Source organism: Cotesia typhae, unplaced genomic scaffold (genome assembly GCF_013202065.1).
Source record: "Cotesia typhae breed Kobodo isofemale line unplaced genomic scaffold, CoteBio_Ctyphae contig_48, whole genome shotgun sequence".
NCBI lineage: Eukaryota > Metazoa > Arthropoda > Insecta > Hymenoptera > Braconidae > Cotesia > Cotesia typhae.
In genome coordinates, this window is record NW_027423756.1 from 7853937 (window position 1) to 7873329 (window position 19393).

The 19393-nt window shown below is 28.8% G+C and overlaps 1 protein-coding gene and 1 long non-coding RNA gene across 2 annotated transcripts in view; one reads left to right on the forward strand and one right to left on the reverse strand.

Annotated features, from left to right (window-relative positions):
• Nucleotides 1-18779, forward strand: part of LOC141529721 (uncharacterized) — a 31479-nt gene extending 12700 nt beyond the window's left edge. The window contains exons 8-14 of the mRNA XM_074246398.1: nt 1631-1905; nt 1987-2320; nt 2546-3025; nt 4148-4278; nt 13993-14150; nt 16352-16617; nt 18373-18779. Of these exons, the coding sequence (XP_074102499.1) occupies nt 1631-1905; nt 1987-2320; nt 2546-3025; nt 4148-4278; nt 13993-14150; nt 16352-16617; nt 18373-18404 (1676 nt within the window). The 3' untranslated portion in view covers nt 18405-18779. The remainder of the gene's footprint in view (nt 1-1630; nt 1906-1986; nt 2321-2545; nt 3026-4147; nt 4279-13992; nt 14151-16351; nt 16618-18372) is intronic.
• LOC141529722 (uncharacterized) lies at nt 732-1808 on the reverse strand. Its single transcript, XR_012479645.1, has 2 exons — nt 1698-1808; nt 732-1045 (listed from the first exon to the last, which is right to left on the reverse strand). It is a non-coding gene; the product is annotated as an uncharacterized LOC141529722 (long non-coding RNA).
• Nucleotides 18780-19393: the final 614 nt, after the last annotated feature.

Consider the following 19393-nt stretch of genomic DNA (forward strand, 5'->3'; position numbering starts at 1 on the left):
CAAGATGTGTTAACACACCAACACATCAACAACTGTTGATTGCTGAGTGTTTCATGAAACTTGGCGTCTTCTGCAGCCCTCAGATTGAATATACTAATTAAAATTTTTTTATAAATGACATAACTTTTGTTATTCTGTTGTTGCGCTGTTTGATGTTCCGTTTTATTTATCAAATCCCCGAGTACTTCTGGTGAGTTAATTATTTCTCTTAAAATCTCGAGTTTTATGTTTCAATAAAAAAACCGGCAACAAAGCAAACAAAGTACTAGTAATTTAAATTAATTAGAGTACTTAAATTTTTTTTTGTCAAACTATTTTAATATAATGAAAACCACGGACTATTATAATTACCATTTTTTAATTTAATTATTTTTAAATTTAGTTCATTTGTTTTGTGTATAATAAATGAATTTTAGAATTTTAAATTTAAGAGATATAATCGACGCCTTGGATAAATTGAATTAATCGGTCGTGTGGAAATTATTATTGATGGAATTCCACTTGGATGCCGCGTCCTCGGTTGATGGTGTGTGTATGAAAACTCATCAAGAGTCGTTTACTAACTTAATCGTCAGAGAAAATACGTCTGTTTACAGTTAAATTGAATAAAACATGCCAAAAGTTTTATTGTAAATTTCTTTAAATATTTTACATTAAAATTGAGTTGCCCCGTAAGTCTTAATTTAAATAAAAAATTTAATCTCGTATTAAGATTTAAGAATGATAGAAAATTCTTTAATAAATTTATAAAAAATCTAAAGAAATTTTATGCTTTAATTTTCACAGTAATGTATACAAAAATGGAAGCTCCTTTACATTACATCAGATCTTTAAATGCATTTGCATGGCATTCTCGGAAAAGAAATCCTGCATAATGTTTCAATGAATGGAAATCTTACGTCTTCTCATGGCGTGTAAGTGATAAGCCGTCAGAGAGTGGATGAGGATAGACTAGACCATATTTTAGTTGAGGTACATAGACTTTTCTCAGAAATAAAATATATTCCTGGAGTGTCATCTGCTTTGGCTTTTTCTCTTCTCTGAGCTGAAAAAATTATCAGAAAGAAAGAACAACTTTTTAAATAATACAAATGCATAAATAAATAATTTAGACTGAAAATGAGTCTCTATATGTTTAAATTTATAATGTATCATAGCGCGCTCACTCTGTTACATTATTCGAGGTTGTTTAAATAATGGGTGAGATAATAAAACAAATAAAGTTTACGAATAAAAAAGTAGTAAGTATGGTCAAGTACCGCGAAATGTTTATTCTATCACGATCTTGTGCGGTCGGTAGTTACAAAAGATAACGCGCTTAAAAAAGAACTAAAAGTCCATTTTGCACGTTTTTGCTTTAAAGATTTATCAGTCTGATTGAAAATTCATGCACTAGTTTATCGGTTATTTATTACAGAACAAGTTACACAAAAAATATCTGTAAAGTTTTACAATAAAAGAGTTTATTTCATTACATTATTTATTTTTTTTAGCATCTAAAAAATTTCTTTTGGGAATAACACAAAAATTAGTCAACCAAAAACATGAAAATAACGTGATAGAAATAAAAAAAAAAAAAAAATAGAGAATAATAAAATAGTTTTAAGAATATAAATTTTTATATGTCAAGGAGGAATTCTTCATCACGAAGATTCTTACGTCTCTGATGCTCGTCTTTTGGAATTGTATCTACTTACTCTTCACCAGTACTCATTGAACTTGACTTCAGTAGATCCTCGACCAAGTGACATCCTTGAGAGTGAACTGATTGTGCGCTGGCGCCAGGTAATGGCCTCTTTGCCGCGTGGCACTATGGGGGGGTACTACGGTTATAGTACCCGACAATTGATGTACTTGGGACTTGTTATAAAACAAGTTCTCAAAGTAAAGGAACTTGTAATGCAGGTTTAACTCTAATTACCTTTTCACATTAAAATTTATGTGGTTGATGATTTTTCTAATAATCATTATTTCATTATTTTATAGAATCTGTTGAGCGAGTGTTCATTTTTAAATTTGTCGTCGTCAGACGAACGATCGAGCCCCACTGAAAATTTAGTTTATCTTTTGACACTGGTGCTGAAACAAGCCAGAGACCAAATTTACTCAATAATGGATCGTCAGCAGTATTTCGAACACAGCAATAAAAAGTCATATGTATCGTCAAGATCAAAGAAGCAGTATCACACAACGTACAATTATTTCGAGCATTCAGTTGACATATTAATCGACATTGTTCGTCGTGATCGCGAAACAGCGTACACCGATCTGGAGAACGACGTAATAATGTCAAAGAGTCTCTTGAGATGGCTGTACTTTGGTAATGAATTTCTCTGGTTAATTGAAGTAGTTTCAATAGCACTAGCAATTGCAATAGTAGTAGTAGTAGTAGTAGTAGTAGTAGTAGTAGTAGTAGTAGTACTGTACTGTACTGTACTGTACGCTGGCAATAGTTTACAAACGTCTCTTTAACAATTGAAATAATTATAAATTTGAGGAGATGCAGGGGGAGTTGTTGGTTAAATTGGTGTATATCTCGTTATAGGAATGGAATACGACAAGAAAGTCCTCGGGCACATTCTGCGACCATATCTGGGTAATCTCTTCAACTCGTCTCACGAGAATGCCTGGCACGTGGAGTCCTGGCGCAAGCGACAAGACATTTACAATACCGAAATGCGATCACTGTCTCTCTTCTGTAAACTAGTAACAACTCAAGAGATATCACCGGCCGCTGGTATTGTTGAATCGCTATCCAAAGGCTGGACTTGGGCTGAACAGACGATCAACATGATTGAACGTTCTCCAGAACACGGTTTGAGACTTCTATTCATTACACCTGACCGAGTTATCAAGTACAGTCTAACATTCACCAACAATCGTGGACTGAGTGCTTTTTCGAGTTGGAGCAAAGCTCGGAATATTGGAAATATTACCAGAAGAGCGACTATTGCTAGGACCACTATGATTACTGCTACTGATTTTTTACCGAAAGTTCAACAGACTCACCTTGAAACTGCTAAAGGTGAGTTGCAATTGAAATATACATTATTGTTTGTATGTATTGTTGAAATGTACATTACACGTTCGTTGCATTAGTTTAAAATTTTATTATTTATACTTGAATTAACTGTAGTTATGTTGATTTAAAATTTTTAATTAAATTCAACTCGATTTAAATTAATACACTAGAATTCTGTTTTATATTTTAAAATTTAATTTAAACAGTTACAGTTTATGAATTATAAATAAAAGTGAGATTTATTAATTAAAAATTGAATAAAAAATCAAATGTTAAACCAAGAAAAATATTTTTTTATAATTCATTGTTTGGAATCAAGCAAAAAAATTATTACTGGGCCAAGTAAAATTAATTTCATTTTATAAAAAATTTTTTAGTCCAAGAACTTTTAAGACAAAATTCTCTTAATTTAATTTAATTTATTTATTAGCGTGTCAAAATCAATGTAAAAAATGATTAAATTTAAAAATTTAATTAGGAGTGTGAATTGCCGTAAAATAGATGTTGAGTTAAATAATACGTCAATATATGATGTATATAAAAGCTCTTTATAACACGCTCAACTAGTTGGAAAGTAGCGTAGATGTGCACACATAATATATACGTAAAATGGAATTCTCAGATTGTCCTGTCATGCCATTCACACCCTCCGCTGAGCCGTGTAATTGGCGACTCGTCCTTTCTTACTACTGGTGCTGAAGAGCAAACTTTCAACGAACGATAAACTTTGTAGAGTTGGTGAATTAATTAAAATCAGGTACCAAAGACTATGGACGCAAGTGAGCGAAAGTAAATCTCTGCTGGCGGATTCTCTGCTCTCTGCTGCTACTTTCGCGTCCTTGTCGATGTCACTTTAATGTCTCACTTTATGTCCGTTCACATAGACCTTCTTAAACATAAATTGGCTCACCCGTTTTTCTTCGAAAATCTTCATACTGCATTATATCACACTATTAAATTCTAGCCACGCAGGTGTTTATTTTACGACGGTACTTTGTGAAGGATTACGCTGAAATCTGCTTAAAATATTTCCTGTCTTGATAATTAGATTCCTCACTTTGTTTGATATCAATACAGTTATAATTTAATAATATAACATTAAATTTATTTTTTTATTTTTTCTAGGTTACGCTAGTCATGTTGATTTGCGAGATTCGAGTCCCTTGACGTATGCCGTGTCGATAAATCGTCGACGGGGGCGACAACGAGGCCCCGGAGGATTAATACCAGCATTAGTAACTCTCAATAAATTTCGGGTAAGTATGTCGACATAAATATACATATTTAAAAAGTAATCATTAATTTTTAATGATAAAAAAAATTTTTTTGCTTATTTTTCTATAAATACTTGCGGAAATTACATTTAAAATACTTTTATCTTTACCTGTCGTTATGTTAACATGCATTACAAATATTATTTTCCCTTTATGTATGATACGATACGAGATGATACTTAGAAGCACTAAGCTGATATTTATAATTGAGTAGCAAAGTTAATTCAAACGGTGATGCTAAATTTCCACTTGCGGTTTCGTTCTCTTGATCTTTTACCATTTATAAAACTAATTGCATTCACGTTAAATTCAAGCTCTCAACATTTATACCTACACACGTATGGAATGAGAATAACATTTTATGAACCGTGTATTCAAACAAACTTCAGTACGAGAAGTTTTATAAATGCTAACTCAAGTAATTAAATAGGAAAAAAAAGATAAAGCTAAAACATTAAAATAAATCAAAAGGGTAAATATTTAAAAATTATTATCTTGAGTTTAAAATAGGTCAATATAACTCACCCTTAAAATTTAGTCCACGAATAGGACCTTATATTTAAAGAATACGAGGTAAAATTACTTACTACTTATTATGCGGAAGAGTTAATATTATGAGGAGTATGCTCTACTCTGGGAATAAAGTAACGGCCCTAGAGGCTGATGGATAGTTCGATAAGAATTCCCAATGGCCTCGTAAGTTTTAAATGGACTTGTACTCTCTTACGATTACAACTGCAGGCACTGCTGTTATTTTTACCACGTAAAGGAGAAAATCTTGAGAAGACTAAACCGATTTTGTGAGTTACTAGTGAACGTTTTCTGCCCGAAGGATTAAAAGGCGCAGAAGGATTAAGGGTCGGAGAAAGAAATGGCTGCTCTGTTGAAAGTGAAAAAAAAATCTTCTGGCTAGAGGCAGACGGAGGAGTATTTTGTAAAAGCGTTGAACAAGTTTGCCCATTTGCGGAGTTAGAACCAAGGGAAACTGGCATGGTACTGGGGATACTACTAACTCTTGTATACTCTTGCGCTAGTAATCTATATCGGCGTGGAAAAGTTTAAGTTATTTGTCGATCTAACTACCTCGGTGTTTTGTACTTGATTGTTTATATAAAGAAATTAATTCAATTTCAAAACTCTTCTGAATGTTTGAATTGTAATTATTATTTATTTACCTTTTTTTTTTTGGTGAGATTTTAACGAAATTTTTTATTCAAACATTGAAAACTTTTTTTTATCAAGATAAAAATTTTAAGTTGTGAATAAATTAATTAAATATTAAAGAAATAAGTTTATATAAAAGTATTCCTAATTGGGTCATAAAAAATAAATTAAAAATATAGTCTATTATGCAAGAGCTATAATTTGTTTGATCGACAGCAACTATTGTGCAATATGTTGGAAAAATAATTGGCTTTTCTTTCTTTAACAGAGATTTCTATTGGATATAGCTCACAAAATCCGCCAATAACTAAGATAATATCACATAACCATTTCTATCGTGAAGAATAGAATGACACGTTTAATGATAAAGACATTATTGTTATTTTATTAAGGTAACAGGATCCACAGTATTCTTAAGACCGATCATGTTGCTCGTTACTTTATGAATAAAACCAGATAATACATACAAAAAAACATAGCAGCTTTCTTTAGATATTCAATACTATGAATGCTTGTTATCATTTTATTTATACAATATAAGTGTCTTATTAGATAGCCAGTTGTTGCATTCATTTTACGTGCAGATTTGTCTGATTATCAAAAAAAAAAATTAATCGAGCTTTTTTGCAAACAACAAAATTATAAATTTAATAATTTAAAAAATTTATTTGTTTTTTTGACAAGTTCAAAAAATATTGTAAAAAATTTTTTTCATTCTATTACAAGCATTACATCCAATATCAGTTCCATAAAAACGAAACTGGGCCAAAGTCGTAATACGGAAAATGTCATATTTATTATTGTTATTGTGTAAATAGTAATGACGATAATAATAACAGTATAAAATGTAAGTCAATATAATTTGTTTGTTAGCAAACAACCATTGTTACAATCGGATTACATAAAAACCGCACGAGTTAAAGGTTAAACCAAAGAAAACATAAAACTAAAAAATTTCATTTCTTTGCTCTGTTTACTTATTTCATTTATTTATTTATATTTTATTTTTATTACAAGCAATGCCTCACAATTGCAAGAACTATACGATTTTAGCAACATGTTTAGCAAATTGGAGGGGCTTATAAGCCAAATAGGAAAAAAATACGATGAGGAGTTAATCAACTTGAATCAGTTTATGATAGATCAAAGAAATAATGAAATTTTGGAATTGAAAATGTCGTTACAAGAAGTCATACACAATGAAATAACTCAAAGTATTAATGACATTGCAAAACTTGTTGTGAAGGACATTATTGAACAGGAATTGAGTAAATTACATGAAATGGTCAAAGAAGAGATAAACATACTTAAAAAGGAATTAATGACAAGTAATAAATTGGTGATTAGAAGTAGTAACATTGAAAAATCTGATAATAATAATAATAATGCAAATAATACTGTTGAAATTACGTCTTCTCAAAAAATTCAACAATGTCAACAACCTATGGATAAGTCAAAAGAATGCATTGTCATCATGCCGAAAAATAAACAGTGCAGTGAAGAAACAGTCAAAAGTATTAAAAGAAATATCAATGTTGGGAATCTTGGTATTGGAATAAATAAAATTAGAAATGGATCGAATGGAAAAGTAATTGTTGAGTTGGATAAAGAAATCGACAAGTCAGTCTTGGCTAATGAAATAACTGAGAAGATGGGAAATTCGGTAAAGGTAACTACAATTACTAAAAAATTACCAAAATTGAAAGTAATTGCTATAAATAAGGATATAATTGAAACGAACGATAAAGTCCTTACTGATAATATTGTTAAGCAAAATAAATTGATTAATCTACAAGGTGGAAATGAAATTAAAATTATTAAAAAATATTTGAAAAACCAAGATTCTGGTACGATAATATTGGAGTTGCATCCTGATATTCATAAATTGTTACTAAAGAATGATAGAATAAAAATAGGTTAGATGAGCTATAAGATTTACAATATTATAGATATCAATCGTTGCTTTAATTGTTGGGGCTATAATCATAAGACAAATAGATGTAAAAGGCATGTGGTTTGCCGTAAATGTGCAGGACAACATAAAGAGGTAGATTGTAAAAATAATGAAAGAAAATGTGCAAACTGTATAAATTGGTCAAATAAATTTAACGCAACAGATTGTGATATAAGTCATGAAGCCACGGATCTAAACTGTAAGTTTTATTTGAACGTGTTAAATAATGAATCAAAAAGAATAATAAATTGTGAAAATTAACAGTTAAAAATAGTTTCGCTCAATATAAATGGACTAATAAATAAGAAGGATATTTTAATTAAATGGATTGAAAATATAAAACCAGATATTATTTGTTTAAATGAAACTCATGTTAAGGACGATATACAAGACCATGAAATTTCAATTGAAAATTATAATATAATTAGAACTAATACATGCAATAATCGAACCGGAGGTGTTATAAGTTATATTAAAAAATCTATGCAATTCGATGTTATAGTGAATAATGAACTGATTAGTGAAGGTACTTGGTTACATGTTTTTCAAATAAAAATAAAGGAGAAAATTACAATTTGTAATATATATCGTTCTCCAAACAGTAGAGTTAGTGAATTTTGTGTAAATATTGTAAGTTTTGTAAATAACATATTAGATAAAAATAAAAATAAGTTAATGATTGTCGGAGACTTTAATATTGATATTTCTAAATTAAATTATTATGGCATAAAATTGTTAAACAATCTTTCATCGTTAGGTCTTAAGCAAAAAATTAAATTACCAACTAGATCAATATTGAACTCAGATACAATAATAGACTTAGTTTTCTGTAATTTCAAATGTGAATCTGAAGTTTTAAATACGCCAAAAATTTCAGATCATAATAACATTATTATACACATGAAATCAAATAATAATAATCAATTGAAACCTCAAAAAATTATAAGTAGAGATTTCGAAAACTTTGATAGTTATATTTTTCAAAATGTTTTAATAGATAAAATTAAATTTTTAATGAATAATGAGAGTAAAACTGAGGATTATAATTTTGATACTTATGTTAGAAATATAAACTTAGCTATTTACGACTCAATAGAAATAACTGCACCTAAAATTGAGAAAACAATAAAGCCTAATTGGAATAGTAGACCATGGATAAGTAATTATATAATTAAAAAAATAAAAAATCGAGATCAAACTTATTATATAGCTAAAAATTCTAAGTGTATAGATGACTTAGAAAATTACAGAAAACTAAGAAATGAAATAGTTAACAGCATTAGAATAAATAAAAAAAAATTCTATGAAAATAAAATTGATAAAAATAAACATAAATCACGTTTAATGTGGTCTGAAATTAAAAAATTAATGGGTGATAAAAAAGCTAACTCGATTATGCCCAATTGTATTAAAGTTAATGATAAGTTATTGTATAGTAAGACTGATATTGTAAATGAATTTAATAACTATTTTGTAAATAGTGTAAATAATATTGTAAAGGAAATTAGCGAAACTATTGATAACTCAGTTAGTAGTACAGAAAGTCGATCTGATTTTAATTGTGATAATAGAAATGACGAGAATTTAAATTCAAAATTTAATGAATTTGACACTGTCTTCTATGCAGAAATGAAATTAATAATTAGAAATCTAAATAATAATAAAGGCAACAAATTAGATATCAATGCTAAAATTGTTAAATTAATATGGGAATCTGATCCTAATATTATTCTAGACATATTGAATCAATCTTTAAGACTGGGCATTACACCGGATATCTGGAAACTATCAACAATTACACCTTTACAAAAAATCAAAAATAGTAAAAATATCGAAGATTTTAGGCCGATCAATACATTACCAATTATGGAACAGTTACTGGAAGAAGTAGTCAAGTCTAGGCTTGAAAGGTATCTAGAATCTAATGATTTGATAGATAATGAACAATATGGTTTTAAAAAATATTACTCTTGTGAAGCAGCTATTCAGAGCTCTCTTATTGATTGGCGAAATTGTCTTGATAAAGGTAAGATTGTTGGGGCATTATTTATTGATTTCGCGAGAGCGTTCGAAACTATTAGTAGAAAAACATTGATTGAAAAATTAAAGAAAATTGGAATTAGCGGAATAGTATTGAAATGGTTCGAATCTTACCTAAGTCATAGGAGACAAAGAGTTAAATTAGATAATATATTTTCTGACGAAATCAGAAATGAAAATGGTGTGCCACAGGGTTCTAAACTAGGCCCCATTCTCTTTCTGATATATGTAAATGACATGATTCCTTTAATTAGAAATTTAGGTGTCACATGTCGCCTTTTTGCAGACGATACGAAAATTTATTTTGTAAGTAAAAATTTGAAGGAAATTGAAACCAAACTAAATTTAAGTTTATCTGTATTATATGATTGGTTATTAAAAAACAAAATGAAAATTAATGTTAAAAAAACTGTATATATGTTAATACATGATAATAAGAAAAACTATGTTAGAGGTAGCTGTAATATTAAATTAAAAGATCATATAATCACGGAAGTTAAAAAAACGAAGTACTTAGGTATTATTATTGATGACAATTTAACCTTTAAGGATAATGCAACAGAAGTGATAAATAAAATGGAAAAAAAAATAAATATTATGTATCGTCTTGGTAATTCTGTTAGTAGTTATTCGAAAAATTTAATATATAAAACATTAATTGCTCCTTATGTTGATTATTGTAGTACTGTTATTATAAATTACTCGGCGGGAGATCTGGACAAGCTCCAAAAAACTCAAAATAGAGCTATGAGACTAGTTTTAGGAGTTAGTAAATACACTAGAATAAGCAACATGTTAGAAACATTAGGTTGGATGAGTATAAGGCAAAGGTTGCTATTTAATACTTGTATTTTTATACATAAATTGGTTTTAAATGAGAAACCGAAAATAATAGCCGAAAAAATTACATGAATGGAAAATACTCACAATTACTACACTAGATCTAGCTCAAAAATAAATATAAAAAAAACCAAGACTTACATTGCTGAGAAATGCATTACTTATATTGGTTATAACTGGTACAATAACTTGCCAGATTTTATAAGAAACGAAAATAGGATAAAATATTTTAGAATAGCATTAAAAGAATATGTAAAGGATGAAATTGACTTATAAAATTATAACTAAGAATTGTAAACAGAATTGAATGTAAATATTGTAAATGTTGTAAGATAGCCAAGGGCTAAATAAATATTATTATTATTATTTAAAAACAAAAAATCATTTTTATTTTTTTTATTACTTTTGTAAGTTTATTTTTGCGGATACTTCAAATGCTACCGTTGCATTACTTCATAACATACCATACCGTATAACTCGAGAGTCAGAATTTTCAGAGGATGTACTTTATAAATATAACCGTTCATCTATGTTGAAAATGTTTGTTTTATACAGTTATTATTATATACTTCATTTCTTTTTTGCTGTAATTCTATTGACATATTTTCACTAAAAAGTTATTTTAAAAAATAATATTCGAAGTATTATAAGAAAATTACAAAATTTAAAAATTTTTTGTACCACCTGATAAATAGTTTAATAAACAAAACAGTTCAAAGAACTGTTTTATTTGATTATTTTTCAGTTTTCCATCAAAAAAGAGTTGAATTACTTTCAGATTCAAACGGAATTTTATTATTTTACCAGAAACCACACATGAAGTACTTGAAAAAAATCAGACTTGATTTAAAAATGAGTTTTTAAAAGCACAATTGCAGTGTATGTTTTCACATATCAATATCAAAGTGAATATACGAGAAAATTTATAAGTGAACATCGCGAACAGTTCAGTAGTTAGTTGCAGTGTACGCATTTGAAACAGAACCTAGTTTAACACCTTGATAGGGCAGTTAAAGCACATGACTAGCATTTGCCGATAGCTGTCATCAAGTCTTCAAAGCTCGGGGTAATATATAGCGAACATGAAACCGTGAAATCGGTTTATAAAACATAAATATCCAGTGCAATAGAATCGTGTTGGCGGTGGTCTATTTTATTTTATTTATTTTTTTGCACTCGGCGTATAACAATAAAAAATGAAAGGGAAAAATTGATATAGTAAAGTGTATGTGTACTTTATAAAGTAAACGATTCGTGAAGGAGTTATATGTGAAATGAAAATATGATGTCTAGGTGAATAATAGTGTATAAACATCTATATATGTATATAGTTTTCTGGCATACAAAGCGTAAGTATATATGTACATAGAAAGAATTTAGAGCGGTTAAATGGGCATAAAAAAAGGTGGATGAAAATCCGTAGAAAGGATCCGACCTTTTCTCTGGTTTATTTAGAGATTCGGATTCAGCGCTGAAGGCACGATAAACTTTCCATGAAAACATTCTACCTGAAGAAGAGGGTTAGCACTCTGCTACACAGGTTCCCGGCTCTAGTGTCTAGTGTGTAGTGGGAGCTCCCACAGGGTCAGTGTAAAGCGACTTGAGAAACTCGAGAATCACAATTACATTCTCTGGAGTGGGGTAGTTTAGAGTTTAGACGGCAACGTGCTCGGCATCCGTGGACGCCCGGTAAAAAGAGTTGAACCTCGCCGACCTCACTAGCCAACTACCCTCTTTTTGGATTTTTTTTAACGCGAAAATACGTGCAAGAGTGCGAAAAAATTAACCTGAAAACCCTTGAAATCCCGGAAAGATCTATGAACTTAACTCGAGGGAAGTGAAAGATGAACAACGAAATTATGATTAAGTTACTGATAAGAATAAAGAGCTAAATTAAGGAGATCTAGGAGCTGTCTGCCCAGGATAGATAACACTGTGATTTCCCGGCTGAGTTATCTACTCAATAAAGTTTTACTTCGATAGATTAATCTTGAAACATCATCTTCTGGGGTCTAATCAAATATTTATTTATTAGTATATAGTTTTAATAATTTACGATCCATTCTACGTTATTTTAACAGTTATTTACTTTTGTAAAAAATATTCAATTTATTTATGTGCTTGAAAAAAAAAAATATAAGAATTTTTTTTAATTGAATATGGATGTTGATTTTACAAAAACGATGTTTTTATTCAAGATATTTATTGATGTTTTATTTCTCGTAAATTAATATATATTTTTTATTAATTTAATTTTTGTTGATTTTATTCTTCTGTTTCCAAACATGCGAGCTACATGAAAAATAAAAAAAAAAAAAAAAAAAAATGTAATATTTTTTGATTGATTAAAAAATAAAATAATAAAAAAGGTTTTGTGATTTTTTTCAGCCAGCCGTTATTAATTGCTGGGAGCTGTAATGAACTTAATTTCTGTGAAAAATCACCGAACAATGACAGAAAAGCTTCGAAGCTAGGTTTTTTTCAATTTTCAGCTTCAGTTTTTAAATCGGTGTTGATTCTACCTAAACGATGGTGCTCTTAACGGAATTGAATGTCATGGAAAATCTGAAAAGATTGAAAATGAAGTTTTGTAAGAAGTGTTTTTTTTTATTCGAGGTGACGTTTTAAACCTGTAAATGTCGAAAGCAGAAACTTTTACGGTAGTTACTCGAATAGAAATATTTATTAAGCTTCTATCAAGTACTATTGCAGACTATGTAATAGATCAAAAGCATTTGTATCGTCATAAATGCCTAGTAAACTTGGTGATGTTAAATCCGCTGCAGAATAATCGATTTGATGGGGCGAATCAAGTGAAAAGACTCGATAACGCCAGTGGTTTATGTTCTCAAAGCTTTATAACTAAATTGACTAGTGTATTTTCAGTAATTTCCGGTCACGAGCTTCTGGCAGCGAGTTATTCACTAGATACTCGCACCCTTTAGAAAATTCTTCAATTTTAACATCACAAAGATGTCATTTTAATCTTAATACATTTTTTTACGATAATTAATCAAGATTATCTTATTTTAATTATTTAAAAAATCCTTCACGAAATTGTATTTTATTAAAAAAATAAATAAAAATAAACAAAAGTCTGCATATTAATGCGATCTTTTATTGAATTCCAATAGCAATTTGATTTCCGTAATTCTAGATACCCACAATTTAAATTAATTTTCCAATAATTGCTAGTCTCTTTGTGTACTAACGCAAAATATATTATGAAGTTAATTATTGTATAAACGGTTATTTTCATCTGTTTATAGACTTTAAAACCGATAATTGAAAATATCGGTGGTTTCGCTTTCGTCATACATATAAACTGGGGTTCATACATATGCATTGAATTAATAATGTATCGGAGATGTACATAAAAATGATAAAGATAAAGTTTGTAAAATATAGAAATTTATTCAACCAATGAAAATAGGTTAACGAACTCTTTAACCTAAATATTCATTAAATCGTACGATGAAAAAATATCTCGTCGTTAAAGTCGAGTGTCGTGAAAAAATGTAGCAACATTTTTTTTTTTCCAATGTGAAACGCATTATTTAATTACATTTTAATACTATTTAATAAATAATTTTTCAATATTTTTTCAAATAAAGACAACTAATAATTATCAATTTTTTTTTTTTGTAAAATATTAAAATATTTCTTTAGAAATCGTATAATATATTTTTTGTGGGTAGATACTTCAAGAAGCTGCCGCGGTATTACCTCATGACGAGAGAGTAGCGATGCTGGATGCAGTTCAAAAGGTTTCTAGGGAGGCGTCCCGGCGTTTTCGAAGGACTAGCTGTCCAGATTTGAGTGGTTCAAACGGTCCGAAGCAAACATATACACCCAGGTAATTTACACCTTATTTGAAAAATTTTTTATCCTCAAAAATTTTTTCTCCAAGAGATGGAATAATTATGAAATAATTGTGTTGAGAGTTACTTTTAATCATCGAGTTATTCATTAAAAAAAGAATTACAGAAATGCCTGTGATTATTTTTTGGTTTCGAAACAATAGCTTGAATTACAACCGATTAAACCTGTAAAATATTTTTAATCCGAAGATTATTTTTTAGAGCTATCAATCTATGGAGTATAGAAGCATTACTATTTTTTTTTTAATTTGCCAATTACGTAGAAAATAATGTACTTTAATGCTGTGTATTTTTTACGGATATTTTGAAATAATTGACCATTTTATTTCTATTATTTATTTTTATTCAAAATCTACCCCATCTTTCAGTAAAATATTTGACTTTTCACATTTTATAATTACAATATCCTCTTTACAATTTATTGTCATAGAGATACGTTTTCACGAAGCTTAACTTATGCAGTAAGTAGTGATAAAACTGAGATTATGAAAATAATATTTATTTTACAGAGTGAGATAAAATAAATTAGCTTTGAATTTTTTAACGAGAGATAGGCATGTGCATTGTGAAACACTAACTAATCCTGAGAGACTGACGGTCATCCCACTTGTTGCGGTAGAATATTTCGCGATTATATATTGACAGGAAGTAGAGTTTGACTTAATGCAAAAAAATTACTGGCGTATACTCGATGATATAAAATTTATTTATTAATGGTATAGTTATCGTTACGGGTGTTATCTTTTGATGTTTTTCTATTTTATCGAGTATTTCACGATATTTTATCACTTAAAGTTTGAATAAGTTATTATTAATTGTCTAAAATTGGTCGCTTTAGTTGATACTGTATCGTTAATATAAATTAGCAGCATTTTACCAGAAAAACGACTCGCTATAAAAATCAATGATTATTTAACTTTCAGTAGTTTAAAGTTGTATAAAATTTGAAGCACTGTTGCATCAAATTGGAGCGATACTTATTAATTTTATATTAGACATTTATATGAAGCGGAAAATTAATTAATGACAAAATAATTTTAGTTTGATAGTCAAAATTTTTTTATTTCGATAAAATATTATCGGAATAAAAATTTTATACCTTGAAATAAATACCTAGTATAAAATTTTTAATAATAATAATAATAAAATTTTTCCAGTAGACATACCCTATAGTTATTTTATGACACGTATTCTTAGATTAGTTGACAAACGACCATTAAAAAATTTTATGATGCAACTTGAAATGATATTAAATGCAGTTTAGCACTTTTGTTAATATTTTTTTCTGCTCTATTGAACGTCATAAAAATGAGGTATTTTTTACAGCAGCAGCAATAAATAATTTAATGATAAAAAAATCATCGTATATTAAGACATTTAATCAATCAGTCTGAAAATTTCTAGATGAATGTGGTCACAAAATGGTTCCTTTATGGTTTAATATCGGGGTGGGATGAAATAGAGAAACCCCTGACGAGCAATAATTGATGGGTGCGGGTAGCACGAGTACGCTTTGTCCGCAATGTTCAGCTCAATGCAATCATGTTGAATACACGTATGAGTGACTTTGTACGATTGCAACTCTCTTTGGTGGCATTTCTTTTCACTCCAATAATTTCTCTTTCCATATTTATATATAGCACATCAAAACCACAACTCGAATACAGTCAGTAATTTCGATTTATTTCGAATTACTTAGTGACACCTTTAAAATTATTTTTTGATCTCAAAAGTTAATACGACGCTTATTTTAAAATAAATTTATTGCTGTCATATCAATATTTTACATAAATAAATAAAAACAAATAAATAAACAAACACATTGTGAATTAAAAAAAAAACTGATCGAGCAAATTTGCTTGGTCGTTTCGGGAAATAATAAATAGTACGCTCAAATAAACCCGATCAACGATTAAATGTATTTAAAACCATTACCGTAGAATTAAAAGCCAACCTTATCGGTAATTACGTTAATTACGTGGCTAATTTGGCCAGTACCGTTCCACTCGCAGCCCCGTGATCCATCCAGGATTTACGATAGATTTGAATCCCTTACCAGCTAGTCCTTGGTTCCACATTAGCTCCTGAATTGTTCGTACAATATGCTGATTATATTAGTGATTCCAACTTCGTAACAGAGATAAATTTAAATTAATATTAATTTTTTGATGGGTAGATCGGATGGTGAATTATTAGAGAGGCCATTATCACGTTTATCGCCGAATCCTCGTCAGCGCGGAATAATAGATGAACATCAAAAGCAATTGCATCGTGAAATAATGGAGATACATGATACATCAAAGCGTGGACTGAGACCGAGAAATTGTGTTTCAATAGCAGCCTCAGATTCAACTTCAACACTCTTTTGGACATCATCAATCCGGTCAACAGGCAAAAATAGATTGACGAGAACTCGGAATCCGATATGGGATACTGTTAGAGGTAAATTTACATTTTATTTGAGGATATTGATTTCATATATAACAACAATTGTTATTATCAGAGATTAGAGCTAGATTTATGATATTTTGGTGAACGTAATTGTGAAATTTCAGAAAAAATTTAGTTGAAATTCATTAGCATTTATTTTTAGTATTGCAATGGGTTGTAGGTAAATTTAGATTTTATATTGAGAAAGAAAAAAAATTTTTTAATCCATAAGCTCTAAAGGAAGTAGCAAATTTACAGGATTTTATTTTTATCTTTTTGCAATTTTAGCTACAATAGCTGTAAAATGTTGGAAGTATTATGCGATTACGTGGATTTAAAATTGTAACACGATTTCTGATCCGCGGAACAATGATCCTTTTCATGATACTGTATTGAAGTTAGCAATTTAAGACTAAAAAATATTATTTTACAACGACTCGGTTAAAACTAAGATAACAAAATAATTTTTTGATGATACAATCTATTAAAACACTTTTATTAGAATCATTTTTAATTTATCTCGTAGAGCTATTGAAAGCTTACAGGCGTCACTAGCATGACCTATACATGTAGGCATTAATTATTACCGAGTAAGAATTAGGCGGATGATTGGATTGAGTTGGTTAAATATTAAAGGCAATGTGGGACCGGATTAGCACCGATGGGAATTTTGTCACCAAGAGTAAATCTGACAAGATGATAAGTCGGGAGGAGTCGCCCAAGTGGAGTAACTCGAACAGTCGTCAGTCGAGAAGTGAAACAGGTCTCAGTGGCGATGAAATACTGCCGTCATGGGATTTTCTCGAGACAACTCTCAATCGGAAGCTTCTCCATTTCGACAAGTCGGTCTCCGAAGCTGAAGATACCCTTCGAGATAATATTTCAATAATATAATTCATCATTTAAACGATTATTTTTATTCATTAGTTACTCTATAATCTATTTTTTACGATCTTTAGTTTATTGATTTTATTGAATCTAAATTTTAGTTCAGAATAAATAAATTTTTTTATTGTTTGCACTCTAATTTAACTGAAAATTAAATTTATCATTTTTATATTAGTATAAATATATAATCCCTTTGTATTTTTGGTAATAAAAATATAAATAATTTAATAATTTATTTTTTTTTAACGATTGTAATAAAAATTATTGTAGTATTTATAAAATTTAAATCTAGAGAGGATTTTAACAATCACGTAAAGGATTGGAGGGATCAAGTATCAACAGTTCAATTAAGAAGAGGGTTAAAGTTGAAATAGAGACTTAGTGAAGGGCTGAAAGGCCATGCCGTACAATCATCTTCACAAACTATCAGTATAAAAATAAACCAAAGTTTATTTTTAATAAATTTATTATTAAATTCAATTTTAACAGAATAATAGATTTTCTCTCATAATTTCTAATTTAAATAATTAATTGTGTAATTATCTGTTATAAATTTAATATTTATTTTTTCATTTAACATGTCAATATTGAAATTAATTTAAATCCGATTAAAGTAACATCAGTCGAACACTTCCTACAATATTAATTATTACAGATAAATCAATACCTCAATATCATGAGGCCAATCTGTGAATTGAAACAGTACAATAATTGTCGTTAAATTGCTTTGAAATAAAAAAGGACATTTAAATTTAAACACTGAAAATTTAATAAAATGTATGAGCTCACTCATGTTCAGCTATTTAAGACCATTCATTTATTGTAATTAAATTTCAGTAATGCCAAAGTAGTTAAGCTAATGTTTTTATTTAAATTTAGACGATTACAGTGAGGATATGCAGTCTCTTTAGCGGTAAAAGCTCATATGCGTTGCGGAAGTAAGGATCTTTATGTGCATGAGAAGGGTAACCAGGAAATAATGAGAAGATTAAAGACTACCAGAACGATGTATCCTTCTAAATTCCATAATTATTCAACTATTTATTTAACTTCATATTTACGCTTCCCTATAATTATCTTTATCTCTTTGACTATTATTCTTATTACTGTTTTCTCTTATTTTCAATATTCATTATGCAAAGCTTGATTTATGTTGGCACTTTTTTCAACCATTGGTTGATAAATATCGGAATTAAAAATCCTCTTTACTTTTATCCTCTTACTGTTGAAGATAAATGTACAATATATAGTCAATGAAGCGAAAGAGTATATTCAAAAGAGCTAAATAAATATTTTATTATTTACGATGAGCCCATAAGTTTGTATTGATTTTACGCTGCTAATTTCAGAGCTTATTACATTTAAATAAATGAATTGGTTGGTTTTACATAATTTTCGGTTTATTGTTTTGTCGAATGATTTTTATTTAGTTAATTTATTTTTTTTTATTTTATTTATTTTTTTTTTTCATTTTTATTGAGTTATTTGAAACTAGTGAAAGTTAAATCTCGATGTCAAGATTTAGGGTAACGGTGATAAATTTACCCGACTACGGATAGTGTCAATCTGTTAAGAGGATTATCATGATTGTCGTTTGGATAATTGACGAGAAAAGCTCATCTCATGAACAACAATACAAACTTTCATTTTTTTTTTTTTTTTTTTTTTTTACGTAAACATTTTTATCCAACATTACTTTTAGGATAAATTTTATTTTTTAAACGAATAAAATTTAATTAATAAGCAATTTTTATATAAATTTAACTCACAAAAAAAAATTCCCTAATACAAAGAAACTTTTTTATTAAGATAAATTAATTAGTATGTGTGTTGCTATGAATGAGTTAATAGTTACATATTTATGAGTTAAAAATAGTTAATAAATAATCGTTTGGAAAAT